The sequence below is a fragment of the Mobula birostris genome, chromosome 14 (genome assembly GCF_030028105.1).
Source record: "Mobula birostris isolate sMobBir1 chromosome 14, sMobBir1.hap1, whole genome shotgun sequence".
Classification (NCBI taxonomy): Eukaryota; Metazoa; Chordata; class Chondrichthyes; order Myliobatiformes; family Myliobatidae; genus Mobula; species Mobula birostris.
In genome coordinates, this window is record NC_092383.1 from 76,163,463 (window position 1) to 76,185,326 (window position 21,864).

The 21,864-nt window shown below is 41.8% G+C and overlaps 1 protein-coding gene across 1 annotated transcript in view; it reads left to right on the forward strand.

Annotated features, from left to right (window-relative positions):
• LOC140209985 (ataxin-7-like protein 1) overlaps positions 1 to 21,860 on the forward strand; it is a 53,450-nt gene extending 31,590 nt beyond the window's left edge. The window contains exons 6-11 of the mRNA XM_072278692.1: positions 1,445 to 1,527; positions 3,529 to 3,764; positions 5,064 to 5,259; positions 6,835 to 6,956; positions 10,199 to 11,036; positions 15,327 to 21,860. Coding sequence (XP_072134793.1) covers positions 1,445 to 1,527; positions 3,529 to 3,764; positions 5,064 to 5,259; positions 6,835 to 6,956; positions 10,199 to 11,036; positions 15,327 to 15,344 — 1,493 coding nt within the window. The 3' untranslated portion in view covers positions 15,345 to 21,860. The remainder of the gene's footprint in view (positions 1 to 1,444; positions 1,528 to 3,528; positions 3,765 to 5,063; positions 5,260 to 6,834; positions 6,957 to 10,198; positions 11,037 to 15,326) is intronic.
• The last annotated feature ends 4 nt before the right edge of the window (positions 21,861 to 21,864 follow it).

Here is a 21,864-nt window from a genome sequence, read left to right on the forward strand (position 1 = left end):
GATATCAGGAGAATGGGCAAAGAAGTGGCAGATGGAATAAGGTGATGTAAGTTTAGACTACTTTCTAAATGGGGAGAAAATTCAGAAATCAGAAGTGCAAAGGGACTTGTGAGTCCTTGTGTAGGATTCCATAAAAGTTGACTTGCAAGTTGAGTTGGTGGTAAGGAAGGTAAATGCAATGTTATTCATTTTGAGAGGACCAGAATATAAAAGCAAAGATGTAATGCTGAGGCTTTATAAGGCTTTGTCAGAATGCACGGAGTATTGTGAGTGTTTTGGGTCCCTTATCTAAGAAAAGATGTACTGGTATTGCAGATGGTCCTGAAGAGGTTGATGAGAATGATTCTGGAAATGAAACGGTTAATGCTTGATAACTCTGGGCCTGTACTCACTGGAGGTTAGAAGAATGAAGGGGAAATCTCACTGAAGCCTATCAAATATTGAAAGGCTAGATTGAATGGATTTAGAGAATGTTTCCAGTAATGGGGGAGTGCAGCACCAGAGAGCACAGCCTCAGAATAGAGCGATATCCCTGTAGAACATAAATGAGGAGGAATTTCTGTAGTCAGAGAGTGGTGAATCTCTGGATTTCATTGCCACAGAGAGCGAAGTCAAGTCATTGGGTATATTTAAAGCGGAGGTTGATAGGTTCTTGATTCGTAGGGGCATCAAAGGTTCCAGGGAGAAGGCAGGAAGATTGTGTTGAGAGGGATAATAAATCAGCCATGATGGAATGGTCTAATTCTGCTCCTCTATCTTACTGTCTCAAAACCTACTACTTTAATTGAGGTTTTTTTTAACATTGATCAAGGTTTGATTAATACTTACTTGAAGGGCCATTGGACATTTTTACCGTTTTCAAAAGCTACGTGAATACATTGTATCATAATAGCATTCAGGTCCAGTGGAATACCATGAAGCTATTGAAAAATACTGACATCCATAAGCCCATCACCCCTGCTGGGCCATAGGCCGCTGACTGCAGCTAACTAGAGTGCTCCATGCTAGGGCTGTCTTTCAAGTTGTCCCCAGATGTGGCCCATCTTTGAAGATCCTTCCTCCTCCAAGGAGGGGTATTTGGAGCTTCTGTTAGTATTTCTGTAGCACTGGGTTTTTACAGGATAGGTTTGCTAGCCCCATGCCCAACCCTCCTTCCTTTGCAGGCAGGTGAGGGACCGTCCATGGCAGAGTTATTGAAGAATCCCTGGTTTAAATAATCTCAATCCATTCATTAAAAGGTCTTGTTTCCTGCTGTGTAAATTTATTTTATATTTTAAAAATAAAATGTCTGGGAAAGCATCTTAGACTTAACTTGAATCTCCCTTCGTTCTAAAAGTGCTGTAATAAGTGTTTCTGTATGGGGAAATGAAGTCCTAAGGTACCTTGGGGCCTTTAACAGGAAACATCTGTCATACCACATAACCTTTACCTAATCTCTCAACAGAGAAAGAAAGTGACCTCAATAAACACTGCGGAGTCATGGATCCAGAGACCAAGAAGCACTGCACTCGTTCATTAACTTGTAAGGTAACTTTTAAACCCCCCCCCCACCCACCACCACCACCACCACCACCTCTGTAGCCCCCAACTTTGTATTTGTTTTATTTCCGTCAGACAAAATTTCAGGACAGCCCATTGTTGAATTTTAAAAGGCTAGACATACAGATTTTTGACTAGAAATAAAACAAAATGTGTATGTTGAGTGTAGTAGTAACTTTTATGGAATTAATACAGTAGATAATAAAATAACAGTTTTCTTGACTTTGTAACTAACTGTTGGTCTGTGAGATCTGGTTTCAGTTCCCTGAGGGGTTAAAGAGGAATTTTCCAAAGTATTTTTTCCCTTATAGTGGCCCTGGGCTTTATTACCTCAGGCGATGACAATGAAGGGAGGCAGTATTCGACAATGCTCCAGTCATTATAGTGCGGAACAGATTTGATGGAGCAGCCGGTCTTTTCTTGCCTCTGGGCTTTCCATGTTTTGCTGTTGCACCAGGCGGGAGTAATGGAAGTGACTCATCCTTCAATCCAATAGGGATTAAAACCTGGCTGGTTTGGAGCCTAAATATTAAACTGTTCTGAATCTGAAAACCAAGCTACTGCATGCTTTAATGCTACAACCCAGATAATTAACTGCATTTTGTTTGAAATGCACCCCCACCCTGGGGTGTTCCCTTGGTGCTGATTGACTAATGTGGTAATGCATTTCCAATGTTCCTGATCTGAGAGGACAGTGTTCTTTTGGTGTGGCTCGTCTGTGTGTGCAGCAGTCACTTGAGGTTGCCTGGTTGACTAAATGTAGTGTTCTCTTGGAGCTATCTCATAGTCATAGTCATAGTCATACTTTATTGATCTCGGGGGAAATTGGTTTTCGTTACAGTTGCACCATAAAGTACAATAGCAATAAAACCATAAATAGTTAAATAGTAATATGTAAATATGTAAATTGTGCCAGGAAATAAGTCCAGGACCAGCCTATTGGCTCAGGGTGTCTGATCCTCCAAGGGAGGAGTTGTAAAGTTTGATAGCCACAGGCAGGAATGACTTCCTATGATGCTCTGTGTTGCATCTTGGTGGAATGAGTCTCTGGCTGAATGTACTCCTGTGCCCACCCAGTACATTATGTAGTGGATGGGAGACATTGTCCAAGATGACATGCAACTTGGACAGCATCCTCTTTTCAGACACCACCATCGGAGAGTCCAGTTCCATCCCCACAACATCACTGGCCTTACGAATGAGTTTGTTGATTCTGTTGGTGTCTGCTACCCTCAGCCTGCTGCCCCAGCACACAATTTTTGGTGCAGTGCGCACTCTTGTGTGATAAGATGGAATCTTGACCTCACATCCACCTCATTGTGGCCTTTCACCTTATTGTCTGCCTGCACAGCACTTTCTCTGTAGTATTATATTCTGTATTGATTTATTGCTTTTCCCTTGTGCTACCTCGATGTACCAAACTGGTGAAGTGATCTGTATGGATGGCAGACAAAACAAAAGTTTTTCACTGTACCTCATTATATGTGACAATATTAAACCAACTGCCATTGACTGTGAATTGCCTGTCCAGTGGAACAGTCCTCTCTGCACTGTCTCTTCGACAAGTCATTGCTGCCTCAAGAGTACACTGTGCAATGGACCCTCATACCTGCTGATGTATGTGGGCCCCAATACTGGCATTGCTGTGATTTCTAAGATCTTTGTTATAAAATCCCACATGGATTTGCTAGTTTCTCCAGTTCTTTAACTCTCCAAGATCCTTGGACTCCTTCCTAAATTGATTTACACACTCCCACATCATTCCACCAGTGGCAGAAATTTCTTCATCTGGCAAAGGCCTGAGCCCTGAAATTTCCTCTTGCAACTTCAAAGCCTTTCTACCCTTCTCTTTGCAGCTTGCTGTCCAATATTTATTCCTGTGAAGATTGTGACCGTGTTTTCCTCTGCAATATAAAATCAGATTGTTCTGCCCGTTGCTTCCATCATATTGTCAACCGATGCTAAACCTGTCGTCTTTCGTCCTGTTAGACACACTCACTGACTCAGAGGAGGAATGTGCTCGGGCGGCGGCTGGCATTTGATGAGTTGTTGGCAGAACATCGGGCAAGCTTGAAGAACAAGGAAGGTGGTAGAGAGAAAAAGCAGCAAGCTAAAGAGGCAGTGACACATTCCCCTGTGCAGGAAACGACCGCTGGAGGCTGGGCTTCGGTGATGGCAGGAATCTCCCTGAGCCACACAAAGCCTGCCGGCTGTTCCGTCTCGAGGTATGATCTAAATTCCTAGCATTCATGGGCACCCATTGGCTCTCTTGGGATATAGGTGTTTACTGGGAGGGTGGGAGAACAGTGATAAAGCAGATGTTTCTTCCTCTGATGGGGGAGTCTAACACAAGAAACGGCTTAAACTTAAAGCCAAATGTGAAATCAGAAAATGCATTCCATGGCAAACTTTAGTTAAAATCTCGAACTGACTTTCCCAGAATACTGGATACAAGAGGTTAATTGGAGTTTTCAGTGTTGCCGGGTGGGATTTTAACGAGCTGATAAACCAGTTGTGATACGAGTCAGCATAGTCTTGTTTAGTGGTAAGGGCTTTTGGTTCTTTCTAATGATGATATTGTATATTAAATATATTTATTAAAATAAAGTAATACAAATATATTACAAGATATTGTAATTTTACATACAGTGGATTCTTGTTATTTGGGCCATTGGTTAATTGGGATCGCTGTTTATTTGGGACAACTTTTAAAGAACAAAATTAATTGAGAAAATAGCCGGGATTCCCTTTGTTTATTTGGGATGCTATGCCACTTAATTGGGACAGGAGACTGTTGCTGAACAGTTTCTAACTAGTGCCAGTCCTATGCACTCATGTGGCTGTTAGACAATACATTGTCCTGAAAGCGAACAGTTTCTAAATAGCATCAGTTGCATGTGTTTGTGTTCAAAAAGCAGTGATTTTTGTTACCAATAGTTGGCAAGAAATAAGCAATAAGACAATTCAGAACTGTTTTGCTCACTGCAATTTCAAGCATTCAAGCTTGGAGATGCCAGGAATGGCAGGGAGTGAAAATGAAATGATTTCACTGCTTCATCAAGTTAGGAACTACAATGAATTTTAAGGTATCGATAATTATCTTGAATGTTATAATGGAATTGAAGATTTGGAGAATGCAATAGTCTAAAGCATTGTATGAAGGCAGTCTGTTATCTGTATTAGGTGTCTTGCAAATTTTGTTCATTTACAGTCAATCATAAGAATGTTTTGTGAGGCGTGTGGAGCAAGCTTCACTCTGTACCTTATCCAAGAATACTACTCAGCATGTGTTTGTTGCTGAACTAGTATATTAACCTTCAAAATGCTCCTTTCTCAAGACTGGTGAACCTAACTTTCATCAACGACTATTTATTCAATATACATGGCTGTCATCAGCATACAAACACAAATGACTCCTCTCCTTTTTAGCTGAAGGGGCTGTGAATTTCTGCTTTGTTCTGAGTTCTGAGGGCTGCTGGACTACTAGGGTCTTGCTGCCATCTGAATTTCTTTTCTTTTCACAGGGTTTCTTTGGAAAATGAATTGACTGACTTGGAGAGATCCCCAGCTGATCCTGCACCGCACCCTGAGCTCCCCTACCCTCTCTTCAGATTCGAGATAAACAGCCGGCTGTCGAGCGAAGAGAGTGACGGGGAGGTGACTGAGGAATTGGACAAGCCAGACTGTCATTATTCACGATTGCATCCAAAGCCACTGGCAGTACGTTCTATTGCAGCCCAGCCCCTCTCTCTCCACTTCTCACTTGTCTTACCAGGAGCATTGATGGTTTAAACTGAATCCTCTGCAGAGCAGATGGGGCTGAGAAATGTTTGTAACCTCGCTACATTATTCAGTGTTTCAGACAAACATTTTTATTTACCTTCTACTAGTACTGAAAGTGGTTCATGCTGAATTGTTGGTTATTTGCCTTTCCCCCTTGATCTTTGCAGATCTTCCTCGGCAAATTAATTATTCATTTCCAGTTTCTGCCCAGCAGCCCCCACAAAGCATGCAGGTGTTTTTAGGGAAAGGAGGATGACACACTCTGTTGAATTTCCTGTCTGATGGGACTTGTCTAATAATTAAACAGGTTGGAATCTAAAGCTGACCTGCAGGGCTCAGTGAAGTGGGACCAATCTAAAATCTATTTTCACCCAGCATGGACAGATGGCCTGCAGTGCCCCACCTCACACTGTACTTTTCGATGATTTAGCTAGGCACAGAAGGAAACTGGATCCTGGAATTAGCAGGAATGTGCTACGCTGTAGGGTACCAGCAAGTAAATAAAAACAAAGGGATGGAGTAGATGTGGGGAGGATGTTTCCATTAATAGGAACGTCTAGGATACAAGGGCACAGCCTCTGAATAAATGGGAAGTCTCTTTAGAACTGAGATGAATTTGTGGTTGCTACAGAGGGCTGTGGAGGCCATGTCATTGGGTGTATTTAAAGCAGAGACTGATAGGTTCTTGATTGGTAATGGGGCTACGGGTTAGGGGAGAAGGTGAGAAAATTGGGATGAAAAAAATATCAACCATGTTTGAATGGTGGAGCAGATATGACGGGCTTATGAGCCTAATTCCGTCCATATAATTTTACAGCGGGGAATACTCGACAGGTCAGGGAATATCTGTGGGGAGAGGGAAGGAGAGAAGCAAAGTTATTGTTTCAGGGAGATGATCCTTCATTTGAAGTGAAGAAATTAGAAACAATTCTGTTTTAGTGTTATCTCATTTTTCCTCTCCAATAAAATGTTCTCAACTTGAAACATGAACACTGTTTCTCTCTCTACAGCTACAACCTGACCTGTTGAATATCCTAATTTTTTTTTATTATTTCACATTTCCAGCACCTGCAGTTTTTTTCATTTTTCATTTACAAACTGAGAAAACTATTTGGAACAAAAATCAAAATAGGAGGACATCACTCAGCTCCTCATTATGTTCAATTTTTAATCAAGATTATGACTGATATTGATCTGATTTGTTTCTTGAGATTCCATCCTTTTTAATACACTTTCCTCCAAAAATCTGTAGGTCTTAATGGTAATACTTCAAACTAACCTGAGGGAAGAATTCTAAATTGCTGGTACACTTTATGAGATCATGACAATATCCCAAAGCCTGATACTAATGGAATTCTTCATAAATTCTGTAAATTGTAGCTATGATTCTGTTTGAGCATGAATTGGCCTTTTCCCAATATTACTGGCCCGCACCAGGAGGAACTGCTGCTGTACGAGAGCTATTCCTGAACCAATCCCTTCTTCACCTGATCCAACCTTTCTTCTTTGCAGTTTTGCACTTTTGGAAGCCGAATGATTAGCCGAGGTTATTACGTCTTCAACAGGAGGTTGGACCGATTCCGAATGGCCCTTAACTCCATGGTGGAAAGGCACCTAAACTCTCAGATGTGGAGGTCAGTACGCTGTCCTTCTCATGACATTGTTGATTATTATTGAAGTATTTGTAGTGAGGAAGGGTGAGTGTACTGCACACTCTCCACAGTTCAAAAGCATTGAGGGGGAGAGATAGACTGATGCAGGAAATATCTGTGACTTGATCCAAGGGCTTTAAAAGCCTGTAGGATTTTTGGAGGAAGTTACCTGATCATGGATAGATAGTTATTCACAAGGAGTGACTATCTATTGGTCCTCATTGGTCGAAGCCAAAATACCTGAGCGTTTCAATGGTTCTATTTAATATGCAACTTGAAATTCTTACTCTTTACAGACATCCATGAAACAGAAGAAAACCCCAAAGAATGAATGACAGAAAAATATTAGAACCCCAAAGCACCCCCATCCTCTTTACACACACAAGCAGCAGCAAAGCATCAATCCTCTCCCTCCCTCCACTTATTCCAGCAGGAAGCATTAGCTTCCCACCACCCACCAAGAAATAGCAAAGCCTTCAAAGAGCCCATGATCTGCAGTCCAACAAAAATTGTTTCACAGATGAGCTCGAAGAAGTCGCCCTCTATCGCCATTTTGGCTCCTCCCCAGGTGTTTTTTTTTGAAAATAGAGGCCCGATGAAGCACCGATCTTCTCTGTTACATGGCCCTAGGTGTTGGCCTGTGGAGTATCCCGAGTAAGTTCCGTTCTTATTTTTGCTGTTTGATTTTCCATAGAGAAAGCTGTATGAGATAAATACCCAAATAAGAGGACACTCAGCCTCAAATTCTGTGCTATTTTTTAGCTGGATTATGACCGATCGTGGTCCAATTTGTGTGCCATTACTGTTTATAACCTACAAAGTTTTGTTTATCTTAATTATACATTATAATTAACCTAAGGGAGGGATTTTATATTACTTGTAAATATCTCGTTATGATCTTGCATTGCACTTTTTTGGTAGCTTTTACACTTTATTCTGTATTGCTATTATTTTATCTTGTACTTCAAAACACTGTGTAATGATCTGATCTGCATGAACAATGTGCCAATCTTGCTTCTCACGGTATCTTGGTTCATGTGACAATAATAAACAAATACCAATACACAAGATACAAAAGCCTTGAGTACACATCAGGTTCTAAAACATCGTCAACCCTGCTGTTAGAAGACTCTTGAATAATAAAGGTGAAGTCATGATCCCTCCGTCTACCTCATCATGTCACATGCACTGTATTTATCTATCTGTATCGCACTTTCTCTGTAACTAACACAATATTCTGCATTCTGATCACCTTGTGTACTCCCTCTTGTGGGGCAGCACGGTAGTGTGGCAGTTAGCACAATGCTTTACAATACCAGTGACCAGGGTTCAATTCCCGCCGCTGTCCGTCGGGAGTTTGTGCGTTCCCCTTGTGACCGCATGGATTTCATCCGAGTGCTCCACTTTCCTCTCGCAATCCAAAGGCGTACCAGTTGGTAGGTTAATTGATCCTTTAAATTGTCCCCTGATTAGGCTGAATGACATTGTTCAAAGGGCCTATTCCACCCTAATTCTCAATCAATCAATAAATAGATAATTAAATATAACCATATATTGAATGCTCGGCTGGATGGCACGAAAACCAAACCCTCTCACTGCTCACAGCTACCTGGATACTATAAGCCTACGGACTCTCACAGCTACCTGGACTATTCCTCTTCTCACCCTGTCTATTGCAAAAATGCCATCCCCTTCTCGCAATTCCTCTGTCTCCGCCGCATCTGCTCTCAGGATGAGGCTTTTCATTCCAGGATCAAGGAGATGTCCTCCTTTTTTAAAGAAAGGGGCAGCCCTTCCTCCACCATCAACTCTGCTCCCAAACGTATCTCTCCCATTTCACGCACATCTGCTCTCAGCCCATCCTCCCGCCACCCCACTAGGAATAGAGTTCCCCTTGTCCTCACCTACCACCCCATCAGCCTCCGGGTCCAACATATAATTCTCCATAACTTCCGCCACCCCCAACAGGATCCCAACACTAAGCACATCTTTCTCTTCTCCACTCTGCTTTCCGCAGAGATCGCTCCCTACGCGACTCCCTTGTCCATTCGTCCCCCCATCCCTTCCCACCGATCTCCCTCCCGGCACTTATCCTTGTAAGCGGAGCAAGTGCTACACATGCCCTTACACTTCCTCCCTCACCACCATTCAGGGCCCCAGACAGTCCTTCCAGGTGAGGCGACACTTCACCTGTGAGTCGGCTGGGGTGATATTCTGCGTCCAGTGCTCCCGATGAGGCCTTCTGTATATTGATGAGACCCGACGCAGGCTGGGAGATCGTTTTGCTGAACACCTACGCTCTGTCCGCCAGAGAAAGCAGGATCTCCCAGTGGCCGCACATTTTAATTCCACGTCCCATTTCCATTCTGATAGGTCTATCCACGGCCTCCTCTACTGTCAAGATGAAACCACACTCAGGTTGGAGGAACAACACCTTATATTCCGTCTGGGTAGCCTCCAACCTGATGGCATGAACATTAACTTCTCTAACTTCTGTTAATGCCCCACCTTCCCTTCGTACCCCATCTATTATTTATTCATTTATTATTATTATTAATTTTTCTCTCTCTCTCTCTCTTTTTTTCTCCCTCTGTCCCTCTCACTATACTCCTTGCCCATCCTCTGGGCTTCCCCCTCCCCCTTTCTTTCTCCCTAGGCCTTCCGTCCCATGATCCTCTCATATTCCTTTTGCCAATCAACTTTCCAGATCCCTCCCACTCCCACTTTCAAATCTCTTACTACCTCTTCTTTCAGTTAGTCCTGACGAAGGGTCTCGGCCCGAAACGTCGACTGTACCTCTTCCTGTGGATGCTGCCTGGCCTGTTGTGTTCACTAGCAACTTTTGTGTGTGTCCCTCTCACTGTATCTCAATACCTGTGGAAAATGATGAACCATTTACCAATTCTGTGACACCTCATGTCATCACCAAAAGGTCAACCTTACCCAACTCCTCCTGGGAGTACAGGGACCATCTATTCACATGTATCACCTCATGCCACCTTCCCATCCCTGAAGTGCAGTTTCTCTTCAGCAGCATAGTCCTCTTCGCTCCCATATCTTCCCATTGCTGGCAGTGCATGTACCCACAAACCCTGCAGCAGCAGTGTGACCACCCCCACTTCTCTTTCTTGTCTCCCACCCACCCAGTATTCCCCCAGTGACTGATGGTTATAACCTGAGGGATAATCTGATTCATTTCAGTTTTTTTTTTTTGCTTAATGCAGGAAAATTCCTCCGGCTGTGGATTCCCAGAGGGCACCGCCACCACCTGCCTCCTTGACGCACTCACTGCAGTCTGTTTCGTCCCTGCCTCTGGGCTCCTCCTCCTCCTCCTGCTCACCACCCCTCGTGAGCACAGATCTGAAACCGGCGTCCTCTCCAGCTGCCGTCACCACAGTGCGAGCCCCCTCAGACCTGCCTGCCGCCTGCTGCCGTTCACTTGCTCCGACAACCCCTGCCTCGAACCCGCCCCACTCCTCCAGCAAAATGTCCTGGGCGAAGGCTGGCCGGGGGCTTGGTTTCCACCAAGGCTCTCACCCATTCACTGACACATCACAGAACAAGAGGAAGAAGCCAGCGCTCTCCAGCTCTGAGCTGACACCTGCTCAAGACCCTCCCCTCAAAAGGAACTGCGTGCTTAGTTTGGGCAAGATCAGTACACCTCCTCCTGGCGGAATAGCCCCCCGGCCGCCTCATTCGAATACCTCGTCACACAATGCTAACAATGGAGTTGCTGCCCACAGCCCCAAAGCACCGGGACAAGCGGGAATTCTGGGGCAATCAGGGAACTCCATCAAAGGGAACAGCAGAGCAGTGGAACACTTTGATCCCAAAAGGGATGCCCGTCTCTGTGAGGGGCGGAAGCTGGGAATTCGCAGCCCCTCGCCCCCACCACTGATCGCCAACTCCCCTGTGCGGGCTGAGGGCAGGAAGAGGAAGAACGCTGGCGCTTGCTCGAAACCCACCAAAGTAGCCAAGTCCCCCGAAGTCAGCTGTGCACAAAGGAAAAGAGAGGAGAGCTTAGCGACATCCCGACCACTCGGCAACTCCCACACACAAAAGGTAAGGAATGCAAAGGTCCACTGCAATGCCTGGGGAAATGGGCCAGGAATGAGGGTCTGGGCAGAAGGGTGACCATTTTAAACATCAGAACCAGCTGCTTTCAGCTAAGGGCTGGTAGGAGTGTTATAATTGTCTTGATCCCTATGACGGAACTGAAGCATTCAGAATTCCTCTTCCTCTACTTCAGAATAGACTAACCCTCTTCTGACCTGTTGGAGAGTTTGCTCAAATGTTTGTATGTACAAATTGCTTTGAAGGCTCAGCGGTAATGCTTCCAATGGTTCAATAATCAGAAGTGAATCTTTGGCTCAGTAAACACAAGAGATTCTACAGATGCTGAAAATTCAGAGTAACACACACAAAATGCTGGAGGAACTCGGCTGGTCAGGCAGCATCTATGGAGGAGAATAAACAGTTGATGTCTTGATCTGAGACCCTTCATCTTTGGCTCAATGGTAGCATTCTCAGCTCTTTAGTTAAAAGGTGTGAAGTTTGGAGTCCAAGGGGTGCAAGCAGTGCTGCAGTTGGATACAGCTCCATTTAGACATTATCTGCAGTAACTGCATGTGGTCCTGTGCAGTACACTGAAGAGGACTTTGTGTCTGAATGATTCTGGGAGATAAAAGACTTACATTTTGAAAGCAAGTTGCCAGGGTAGATATTTAATTTTCTTAAAAGATTACGAGGGGATAGAGTCAGCAGGTTTAAGATGATTAAAGAATCTGATCGGATAAGGAGAGACTACTTCCTCTAGTGGAAGAATGCAGAACAGCAGCTTTAAAATGAGAGCACGGATTACTGCGCTGATAACGAGCAGCAATTTCACACAGGGTGCTAGAAATCTGGGAATATTTTCTCTGTAAACTGAGATTGGCATTTCAAATTTTATGTTTGAGATTATTAGATATCTTGGATGACTAAGAATGCAAGTTAGTTCAACCATTGCCAGACTGAATTGTGGAACATGTTCAATGTACTAAAAGGTCCCAAGCAATCTCTGGGCTCAAAGGTAGTATTTCCTTATAGGAATCAGTTAATTTTAAGACTTAGAATTTTGATGACATCCACTGACTGGAAGTACTGCACTGAAGTGTAAGGATTTTGCTCCCTAGTTATTCTATTTTTTTGTGCAAAACTCATGCAGTCAAGCTGACTTTTTAGGGTGACATGAAAAATGTCTTTTGGCTGAGGAGCTATAACGGCTGTGGTACCAGCTTAACAGTAAGAGTTAATGCTATAGCAAAGGAGGATAAAGTGGAGAACAAAATCCTGCTCTTTGAGAACAATAGACTATCATGATCACCTTCAAAAGTTGTTTCATCCTTCAGAATGCATAACAAACTGGGATTTTCCTATTTAAACAGAAGTATTGTGTATTTAGTTACTCAAGAGAAGTTCTGAACAGGAATAGATTAGATGCTGTACACAAAATGCTGTAGCAACTCATGAAGAGACTGATGAAGGGTCTCAGCCCGAACCAGCAACTATTTATTCCTCTTTATAGGTGCTGCCTGACCTGCTGAGCTCCCCCAGCATTTTGTGCCTGTTACTCCGGATTTCCAGAATCTGCAGAATCTTGTGTGTTTAGATACTATATATTTTCACTGTGTATATGTTCTTTAGTTTTTCCGGGGTTGCGGGTGGCACAAGGTTGGCTCAAGCCTATTGACTAGGGCTAATGAGACTTGAGAAGAATTTTGTAGTGAGCTACTTTGTTGAGTTATTGGAGTCTGGGAGGTGACAGTTGCTATAGTAATGTTGTTTGGAAGGATTCTCCAGAATTTTAGGTAACAAGAGAATGCCACTAATGTTTAGGTCAAGGTGATAAATGTTTGAGGGAATTCCAGATCTAGGAGTTCAGTAATCTGACGTGCATCAGACAAAGATGGAGTAATGAAAATTAGGGATGCTGTGTCCTTGATATTTAATGAAGTTTATAGATGTCTTGTATGAGGACACCAGAGGTATACTTGTTAAATTTGTTGTGACATTCTTAGGAAAATAAGTTGTAAAGAAGACATAAGGAGCATACAAAATGATATAGAAGCTAATGAATGGGCAAAGATCTGGTAAATGGATTATAATGTGGCAAAATGTGAAATTGTCCACTTTGGCAGGGAAAAAAAGAACATCTAAATGGTGACAAGCCACCAGATGCAGGTACAGCTAGAAGTTAGGAAAGCTAACAGAATGTTATTATTTATTGCTGGGTGAACCAAACGGAAAAGTAAGGAAGTTAGGATTCAGACGTTTAGAACATTATATAAAAGCAAGAATCAAATGCTGAAACTTTATAAACTTTATAGATCACATTTGGAGCATTGTGAGCAGTATTGGACCTTGTATCTAACAAAGGTTGTGCTGGCATTGGAGAAAGTCCAGAGAAGGTTTACAAAGATGATCTAAGGGGATTGAAAGGCCTGGATGGAGTGGGTGTGAAGGGGGTGCTTCCAATAGTGGGAGAGTACAGGAACAGAGGGCACAGCCTCTGAATAAAAGGATGTCCCTTTAGAAGAGAGATGAGGAATTTCTTTAGCCAGAGGGTGGTGAATCTGTGGAATTCAAGTGGCTGTGGAGGTCAGGTCATTGGGTATATTTAAAGTGGAAGTCGATAGGTTCTTGGATGTTGAAGGTTACGGCAAGAATAGTAGTCATAGTCATACTTTATTGATCCCGGGGGAAATTGGTTTTCGTTACAGTTGCACTATAAATAATTAAATATTAATAAAACCATAAATAGTTAAATAGTAATATGTAAATTATGCCAGGAAATAAGTCCAGGACCAGCCTATTGGCTCAGGGTGTCTGACCTTCCAAGAGGGGAGTTGTAAAGTTTGATGGCCGCAGGCGGGAATGACTTCCTATGACGCTCTGTGTTGCATCTCGGTGGAATGAGATGCAATCTCTGGCTGAATGTACTCCTGTGCCTAACCAGTACATCATGTAGTGGATGGGAGACATTGTCCAAGATGGCATGCAACTTGGACAGCATCCTCTTTTCAGACACCACCATCAGAGAGTCCAGTTCCATCCCCACAACATCACTGGCCTTATGAATGAGTTTGTTGATTCTGTTGGTGTTTGCTACCCTCAGCCTGCTGCCCCATCACACAACAGCAAACCTGATTGCACTGGCCACCACAGACTCATAGAACATCCTCAGCATCGTCCGGCAGATGTTAAAGGACCTCAGTCTCCTCAGGAAATAGAGATGGCTCTGACCCTTCTTGTAGACAGCCTCAGTGTTCTTTGACCAGTCCAGTTTATTGTCAATTCGTATCCCCATGTCCACACTGACCCCCTGGATGGAAACAGGGGTCACTGGTACCTTAGCTCTCCTCAGGTCTACCACCAGCTCCTTAGCCTTTTTCACATTAAGCTGCAGATAATTCTGCTCACACCATGTGACAAAGTTTCCTACCGTAGCCCTGTACGCAGCCTCACCTCCCCTGCTGATGCATCCAACTATGGCAGAGTCATCCGAAAACTTCTGAAGATGACAAGACTCTGTGCAGTAGTTGAAGCGTGAGGTGTAAATGGTGAAGAGAAAAGGAGACAAGACAGTCCCCTGTGGAGCCCCAGTGCTGCTGATCACTCTGTCAGACACACAGTGTTGCAAGCACACGTACTGTGGAGAGAATGTAGGAGAGGATAGATCAGCCATGCTTGAATGGCGGAGCAGACTTGATGGGTCGTGGGGCAATAATCACAACACTGTACTTTATTCATCGTTGGAATCGTATCCTCCGCTAAGGTAGCCTTTCCTCGACAAAACCTGAAAAGAATTGTGTTAGTGTTAGCAATATATGAACACAGCAATGGTGTAGCATTCTTACCTCTTGAGGCAAAAGATTATAGGTTCAAGGCTGCTATAGAGATTTGAACACATAATCTGGGCTGAGACACTTAGTGCATTATTGAGATTCTGCTGACCTATAAGCAATGTTATCTCTTTTCACGTGTCATTACATCAAGGTCTTGTTGCCCTCTTTTTAAAAAAAAATCACTATTATTTACTTCAGAATTCACCTGGCTATCCTTGCTCAATGTTTTGATTGTCAATCAACTTAGTTTAACAGATTACCAATTTATAATTTTATTGGTTTTAGGATCATTCTGTGCATCAATTTGGAGCTGCTTTATTTCAATGTTATACTTAATGCTTGGAGAAACTCTAGTGGCAAGAAAGCCACTGAATAGAAGCAAGCTATCTGATTGTTATTCTGGGTGCGATTTTATATAATAGAAATTAATCCTTTCATGCTTCTCTCTTTCTCTATCTTCCTCCAGGCAAAAGTGCGACCCTGAAAGTTGGTCTGCCCAGCTTTGTGGCGATACATGATCTGGAAACGTTCCATCGATCAGTCACCAATTCCAGCCCTTGGGCACACAGATTGGTGCCTGTCGCGAGTGTCAAGAGCTCTGTCGGATCACAGGCTTATTAGGCACAAATGAAAGTGGGACTGTCCCACTAGCTGCCTCATTTGGCACTATAGAGTGTGCAGCCTACCCCTTGTATTGCATACCACATCTGTATGGAGTTCGTTACTACCCTGTTCATCCATCTGTTTTGTTTGTCCCCTTCCAATTTCTTTGCTCTGGAGTTTTGCTGTCCTCACCATTTAATGTGGAAGCCTTACTCTTTATTGCTACAAGGGAAACCTGATAACAAAACATATGCAAAATTGGCCATGAGGTATTCAACCTGTGCTTCTTGCCCACAATGTATTGGAGAATGATAAAGGACATTCTGCCATATACTTAATCCATGCTCCCTGCAGGCAGTGGGGTGCAGATGTCTCTTTTTCGGCATCGTGCATTTGTAAACTTGTGTTTTCCTGCCTCTATCTTCTTACAAAGGGTTTGATTCATGGTGAACTGGGGCCCATGGGTGCTGGACACCCATCAGATACACTCCTCAAGGAAATGTTCCTCTTGTATGACCTTAATTTTTCACAATTAAAACTCTTGCATTCCCTTCCCCTCCATCCAGGGCAGTTAGATCCACCGCCACACTACTCTTCCTGTCTTAGTAGAGGCCACCCAGCAGCCACTAAGAACAGTCTGAGAGAGGTTAAGAGAAGGGGATGATGACTGTCGCTGACAGCCCGAAGTTTATATATGCCAAATATCTGTTCAGATAAGTCTGAGCAGTTCCAATCGTAGATATAAATGGAAAGAAAAGTATTATATCTCCTTAAGGACTGCAGGCAAAATGACTGATATTTACATGGCCTTTGACCCTGACCTACTTGCATCATAATGCTGTTGCATCTTCTTCATTGAGACATATCTAGGAAGCTGGCTCATATACGTGAAACTTTAATGGATTGAAAGAGAACATTGAAAAGAAGAAATGATTTGATTTATTGATAGTAGGGCGACCACTATTTCATGTTCTTTAGGCCTACTGGCGAATATTATCTTGGTCTGAGCTTCTCTTGCCCAGTAATCTAACCGTTGAAGTTAATCCCAGGTATTTAATTATTGTTTGGTGTTATTAGATTTCTGTCCCCTTCTCTCTCCTTTCCTCTGTTCTTGCTTCAGCTTTGTTCACTCCACTGTATCTTATAACAATGCAAAAGGTCATTCAGTCTATCTGGTGCATGCTACATCCCGGAGAGTAATCCTATTAATCTCATTCCTCCTCTCTGTAATTGCGCTCCTTCACATCTACTCATCAACTCACTTTGATTCATAACTTGTACTTATCCATCCTCCGAATTCTACCTTCTGCTAAGATAGCCTTTCCTCCCCATACCTAAAAAGTGTTGTCTCTATGATAGCAAATTAACCTGCCGGTACATCTATGGGTTGTAGGAAGAAACAGGAGCACCTGGAAGAAACCCATGTTGCCATGGAAACTGCATGTGTTCTAGCATTTTTCTCTAATTATTTACATCGCTCTCTCTCTTCACTTCTGCTTCCACACATTAGGCCTGTCCACCAGCAACTACAGATGTCCCTTCTTTCTTATGTTGCTAAAGAATATTTTAATGATAGTGACCCTGAGAACATTCTTCAAGCAAGGTTAAAATGATTTAACTATCTTCTGCCAAATTCTATACAATTCTCAAGTTGAACCATTCTTTTGCCCACCTGAAGATGAATTGAATTTTCTTTTCGCTCAGTTGTGCTTGAAATTTCTGTTACAAACAGCATTTTCAAATTTCATTATTTTATGTTTAAATTTTAATCCAACCCAATTTATCAGTACCCTTATATGAATGATGTTTCTTTCTCTGCAACTTTTTTTGCTTGCTACTTTTAAGTTTTGAAGTATGATTTCAAATTATGTGTAACTTTTGAGGGAAAATATAGCAATATGTAATGAAGGGATAGCTTGAGTTGCAGAGTGTCTCCAAATAATGATTCATCCCGTCTTCCCAGGGACAATGTTAAATTCTCAATTAACAAGGAAAAGAAATAACTGCCTGATGTCCTCCTAATCAGTGAGTGAGCGACTACAATGTGGAAACCTGAGCCCAATCACTTGAACTGAGATTAGTCCAGTAGTTGTTTTCAGCTAAAATGTATTGATAAAATGCTCAGTGAAGATACTCAGAGGAAATCAATTTCATCTAAATCACCCATGATAAAGGTGACATTTTGTAACAGCCTAGATGAGGCTATTGTGCCTGTGCTGATTCTTTTAAGGGAGATATAGAAGGGAGAATCTAATCATTCCCCTTTTTACATCCATTTTCCATAGCCAGTGACCCAACAAGTAAAATTACCCTCATTATAGAATTTTGCCAGCTTTAATGGTAATGGACCTTTAGTGCTGGGAAACGGAATACTTCTAGTATCTGACACCCAATTGTCATCATCAGGCATGCCCAGTGTGACCTGTTCATAAACTGAGATTCCCAACTCACTTTATTTGAACATTGCATTATGTTTTGCTCAGTCACCCTCTCTATCCTTGTCATTTCCAACTGAATCCTCATTTTTTTAGCCTATAGTTCAAATTCTGGACCTGTTTTAAAAAGAAATCCTTACCATAGGGTTCTGGGTTGTCCCTTGTTACCTCATTGATTTTCTCAAACCTGACATCAGTTCATAAACTTTGGTTCTTTGATTCAGGTCTTGGTTGTGTCAGCCTTCATGGTACTGTTACTGGCAAAGTCTCCAGTCCTTTATGTGGAACCTGTTCTAAATCATTCTGTATAACAATTTTCCCATATCCATGTCCCCCTCCATCCTAAAAAGTCTTCATAAAGACCAATTACTTCATCAGACTTTGAACAAAGCCTCCTCTTGCCCTTAGATGAGAATTCCTTCCATTCTGCTTCCGATATCAGTACAGCAGTTTTGATTGCTCTGCTGAGGTTACCAATTTAATGATAATTATCGCTTATCAGGCTGATTATATGCATTGCCCTGAAAGTTAGGTGCAGACGAGCCACCATTACGATTCTGAGTGTGAGTGGAAGTGGAACCCAAGAGCCAGGAATAAACAAGAATTTGTAACTAACTCCCTGAACTAGCTTAGCCTCTGGTCTTGAATACCTGTGGCCCATCTCCGTTGAGTGGCCAGTTCAGTGAAGTGCTAAAATTGACCTCTATAATGCTGATTCAAATGAAAGACTGAACAGCACACAATAATGTGAAGTACTGAGCAAGAATGTCAGGCATGAAGACCAAAATGCCAAGGTGTGTAAATGTCTGAAAAGTTTGTAATGGTTATGTACTGAATTATGCAAATATTTTTTGTATTTGATCTAGTAATGACACATTGTCTATAATATTTTACAGTTTGAAATGGTCAAATATATATCTATATATAAAGATAAATACATATATACAGGTATAGTGACCTAATGTTACCAATGCCAGATGCATACCCATTGAGGTAATTAGATACCTTGGCAACAGTTGAAGGGTAGCACACTGTTTAAATGCAAACCATTGCAATGTCAGTAGTCATGTAATTTACTGTACAGATCAAGCCATTATAATCTGAATCTGATTTTGCTTTATCCAGTTTTTAATGTTTTTTAAGGAGGTTGAGCGTGGAATTAAATTGGTGTCTGGATTGGAAAGACTTAGTTGAAGCTCTGTGTAGCCCAATTTGATCTAACTTAGCACATCCTGAACTCATTCGTACTGATATTAAGATGATACTGGGTCCAAGTTATAGGAATAGAGTGAGTATGGGTCGTAATCCAACATGTGGAGTTTCTACCTTCATGTTCCCAGTTAAAATGTTTCCAATATGAAATTTGAGATGCAATTCATAAGAAATAATGAAAAAAAAGAGATTTATTGACTACAGTAACCAGATGTAAAGTTTAACAAAGCAATGAACTGTAGGAAGACTAAAGATAGGAAAGAGTGTGAGTGATCAGGGTTTACGGCAATTATTTTCCTTATTGTCTTAAGCCTGTGCCCTTGTCATCGCTGAATGACCAACCACTGGGGGGAGGTGGAAGGAAAGAAAACACCAGTATTTACTCATCCTGATGTTTATTCATCTTGTCCTTTTATCAGTAAGTAATATTTAAATAGTTTAGAGAACAGTAAGGAGTAGTTTGCCTAGTAGGTCCAAGGTGGAATATAAACAGAGTGTCTGTCTCCTCCCCCCACCCCTTGCACTCCTCTTCATCTAACCCCAGAACAATTCCTCTCTGTCATTAACTTGCTTCCTCTTAATTGCTTGGATTTTTTTTGCATCAGCTGCTTCATGTGAAATCTGTTATATAATTTTTTTTGTAGCTGTTACTACATTGTTGCCACTCTCTGGCAATTGTATTTCTCCTGAATTAATTACTGGACATCTGTGATTATTACATTTACTTCTAAGTCTTGCTCAGAGACTTCCTTATGCCCACTGTGTTGAATACATCGACATTTTTATAGGTCTGTTAGTCCCTTGGCTTTGCAATACCTCAAAATCAATCCTTAATTCCATAATGGATGATTTGTAAAAAACATTCATCTCTTTCTTTTCCTTCTCTCTCTCTCTGTGATTCCTTCATTAATATCAGTGTTTGGACTGCACATTCTCTCAGCTGAGAGGAAAATAACTGAATTAAACCATTTTAAACTTTAATTTGTATCAGCAAAGGTTATTTTAAGCTAAAAGATATGGAATTGAATACTTACCTCAAATACGAGCTGCTGCCCAGGCCTGTAAGCTGACAGTTTTTTTTTTAAATAGCTATTTTTGTGGTTGGTATTGTTTTGCTAGAAAATATTTAATACGTGTCCTCGCTGTGTATTATTAGAGGTTGCTAGTTTTATAATTCAGATAGTAGTATTCCATTGATAGAAACAGAGAATGTTGGAAAGATGCAGCATGTTAGACAGTTAGAGGTGCAGATGTCAGGTTGGTAACCTTTCCAACGAAAGGTCATCTGTCTGAAACATTAATTCTGTCTGTTTCTCTGCACATGCTTTCAGACCTGCTATGTGTTTCCACCACTACTGTTTTTATTTCAGAATCTCAGCATTTGCCATTTTGCTTTTCGACAGCCCATCATTGAATGCTCCATCTCTGTACTATGCGTTGAGATAGATAAAACGCTGTTCAAATGGTGTCAAGACACTATTCATTGAAAAGTCAACCATATAGAATGATCAAATCTTAGATACTATTTCCAATCAGTACTGAAATTTGTTGAATCTGATCAGGGAGACCTTTCAAAGTGGCACTCTTCACTCAGTGTTGCTGGTTTAGAAAAGTAAATGCTGTTTTTACTATCACTGTATGGGTGCTTATTGAAAATAAGATCAAGCTCTGGTGTGATGACGCCTGCAGTTGACTAGCCTGCTAATGTTCTAGGCAGGCTTCTTCTCCTACCTGTATGGAATAGGATCGGGGACAAGGAATAGAAAAGTAGCAAACCTTGGCTATTAATCCACTGCTTTCTGATAGACAAAGCATCAGGAAGCCATTAGTATCCTCAATAAAGGACTGAAGGCATTGAGGAAAGAAAGCCCGCAAGATGAAGAAGATTAAATTGATTAAGATGGGAATTAAAATTGTTATGTTGCCATAAGCGTGATAGTTTTCAAAAGAAACTTTTAAAAAAATAATTGATGCTGCTTAAATTTTTCAAATGATGTACTTTAAATTTCACTTCAAAATGAAAAGGTCGTCCTTTTAGGGGCACTTGAAAAGCAAGTGCCCACGAACCTTGCTTTTCCAAATGAGTTAAATTGTTTGTAAACAGCCCTCATGAGGCTGCAGTTTAATGACTGACATGGAGCGCAGTCACAGTGAGCAGAATAGATTCCGGCATTTTGTTTTGCTAATCAGGATTGGCTTAGAGATTATGAAGACTTTGACTCCTAGTTGGGTATAGTATGAAGTTAGGAGTCACAATGAGTGAGCATAGATAATTAATGTACAGTAGGCTGTTCAACCGCAGATGGCATCATTACTAAGCTCAATATTCTCCTCATCTACAGCAGTAAAGGTCGCAATAATCATCAGCAGAAAATGAAGGCATGCTAAGGGCTAGCAAACTGACCTAGCTCTTTCTCCAGGCTCCAATCCACTCCTAACCGCAAATCCCCACTCTACCGATCCCTCCATTCTTGGGAGTCACCAACCTGCTGACTTCACATTCCATTCATCATTGGCTTGAGGCCAGTCGAAGTTGCTTCCTGTACTTATGTTGGGGAGTTTGTTTTGAATGATTGCTGTATGACCAATATTTATGGTTTTTTTTACATTGACTTTAGACCTCAGTGTTTTTGGTTTATAAACAAATAAATGTATAATTTATAATACCCAAACAGATGTTTTGAATAAAGTTTTTTTTGTTTATCTGTTTGGTGAGCAATTTGGATATTTTTTTTAATAAAGTTTTATTAGAAT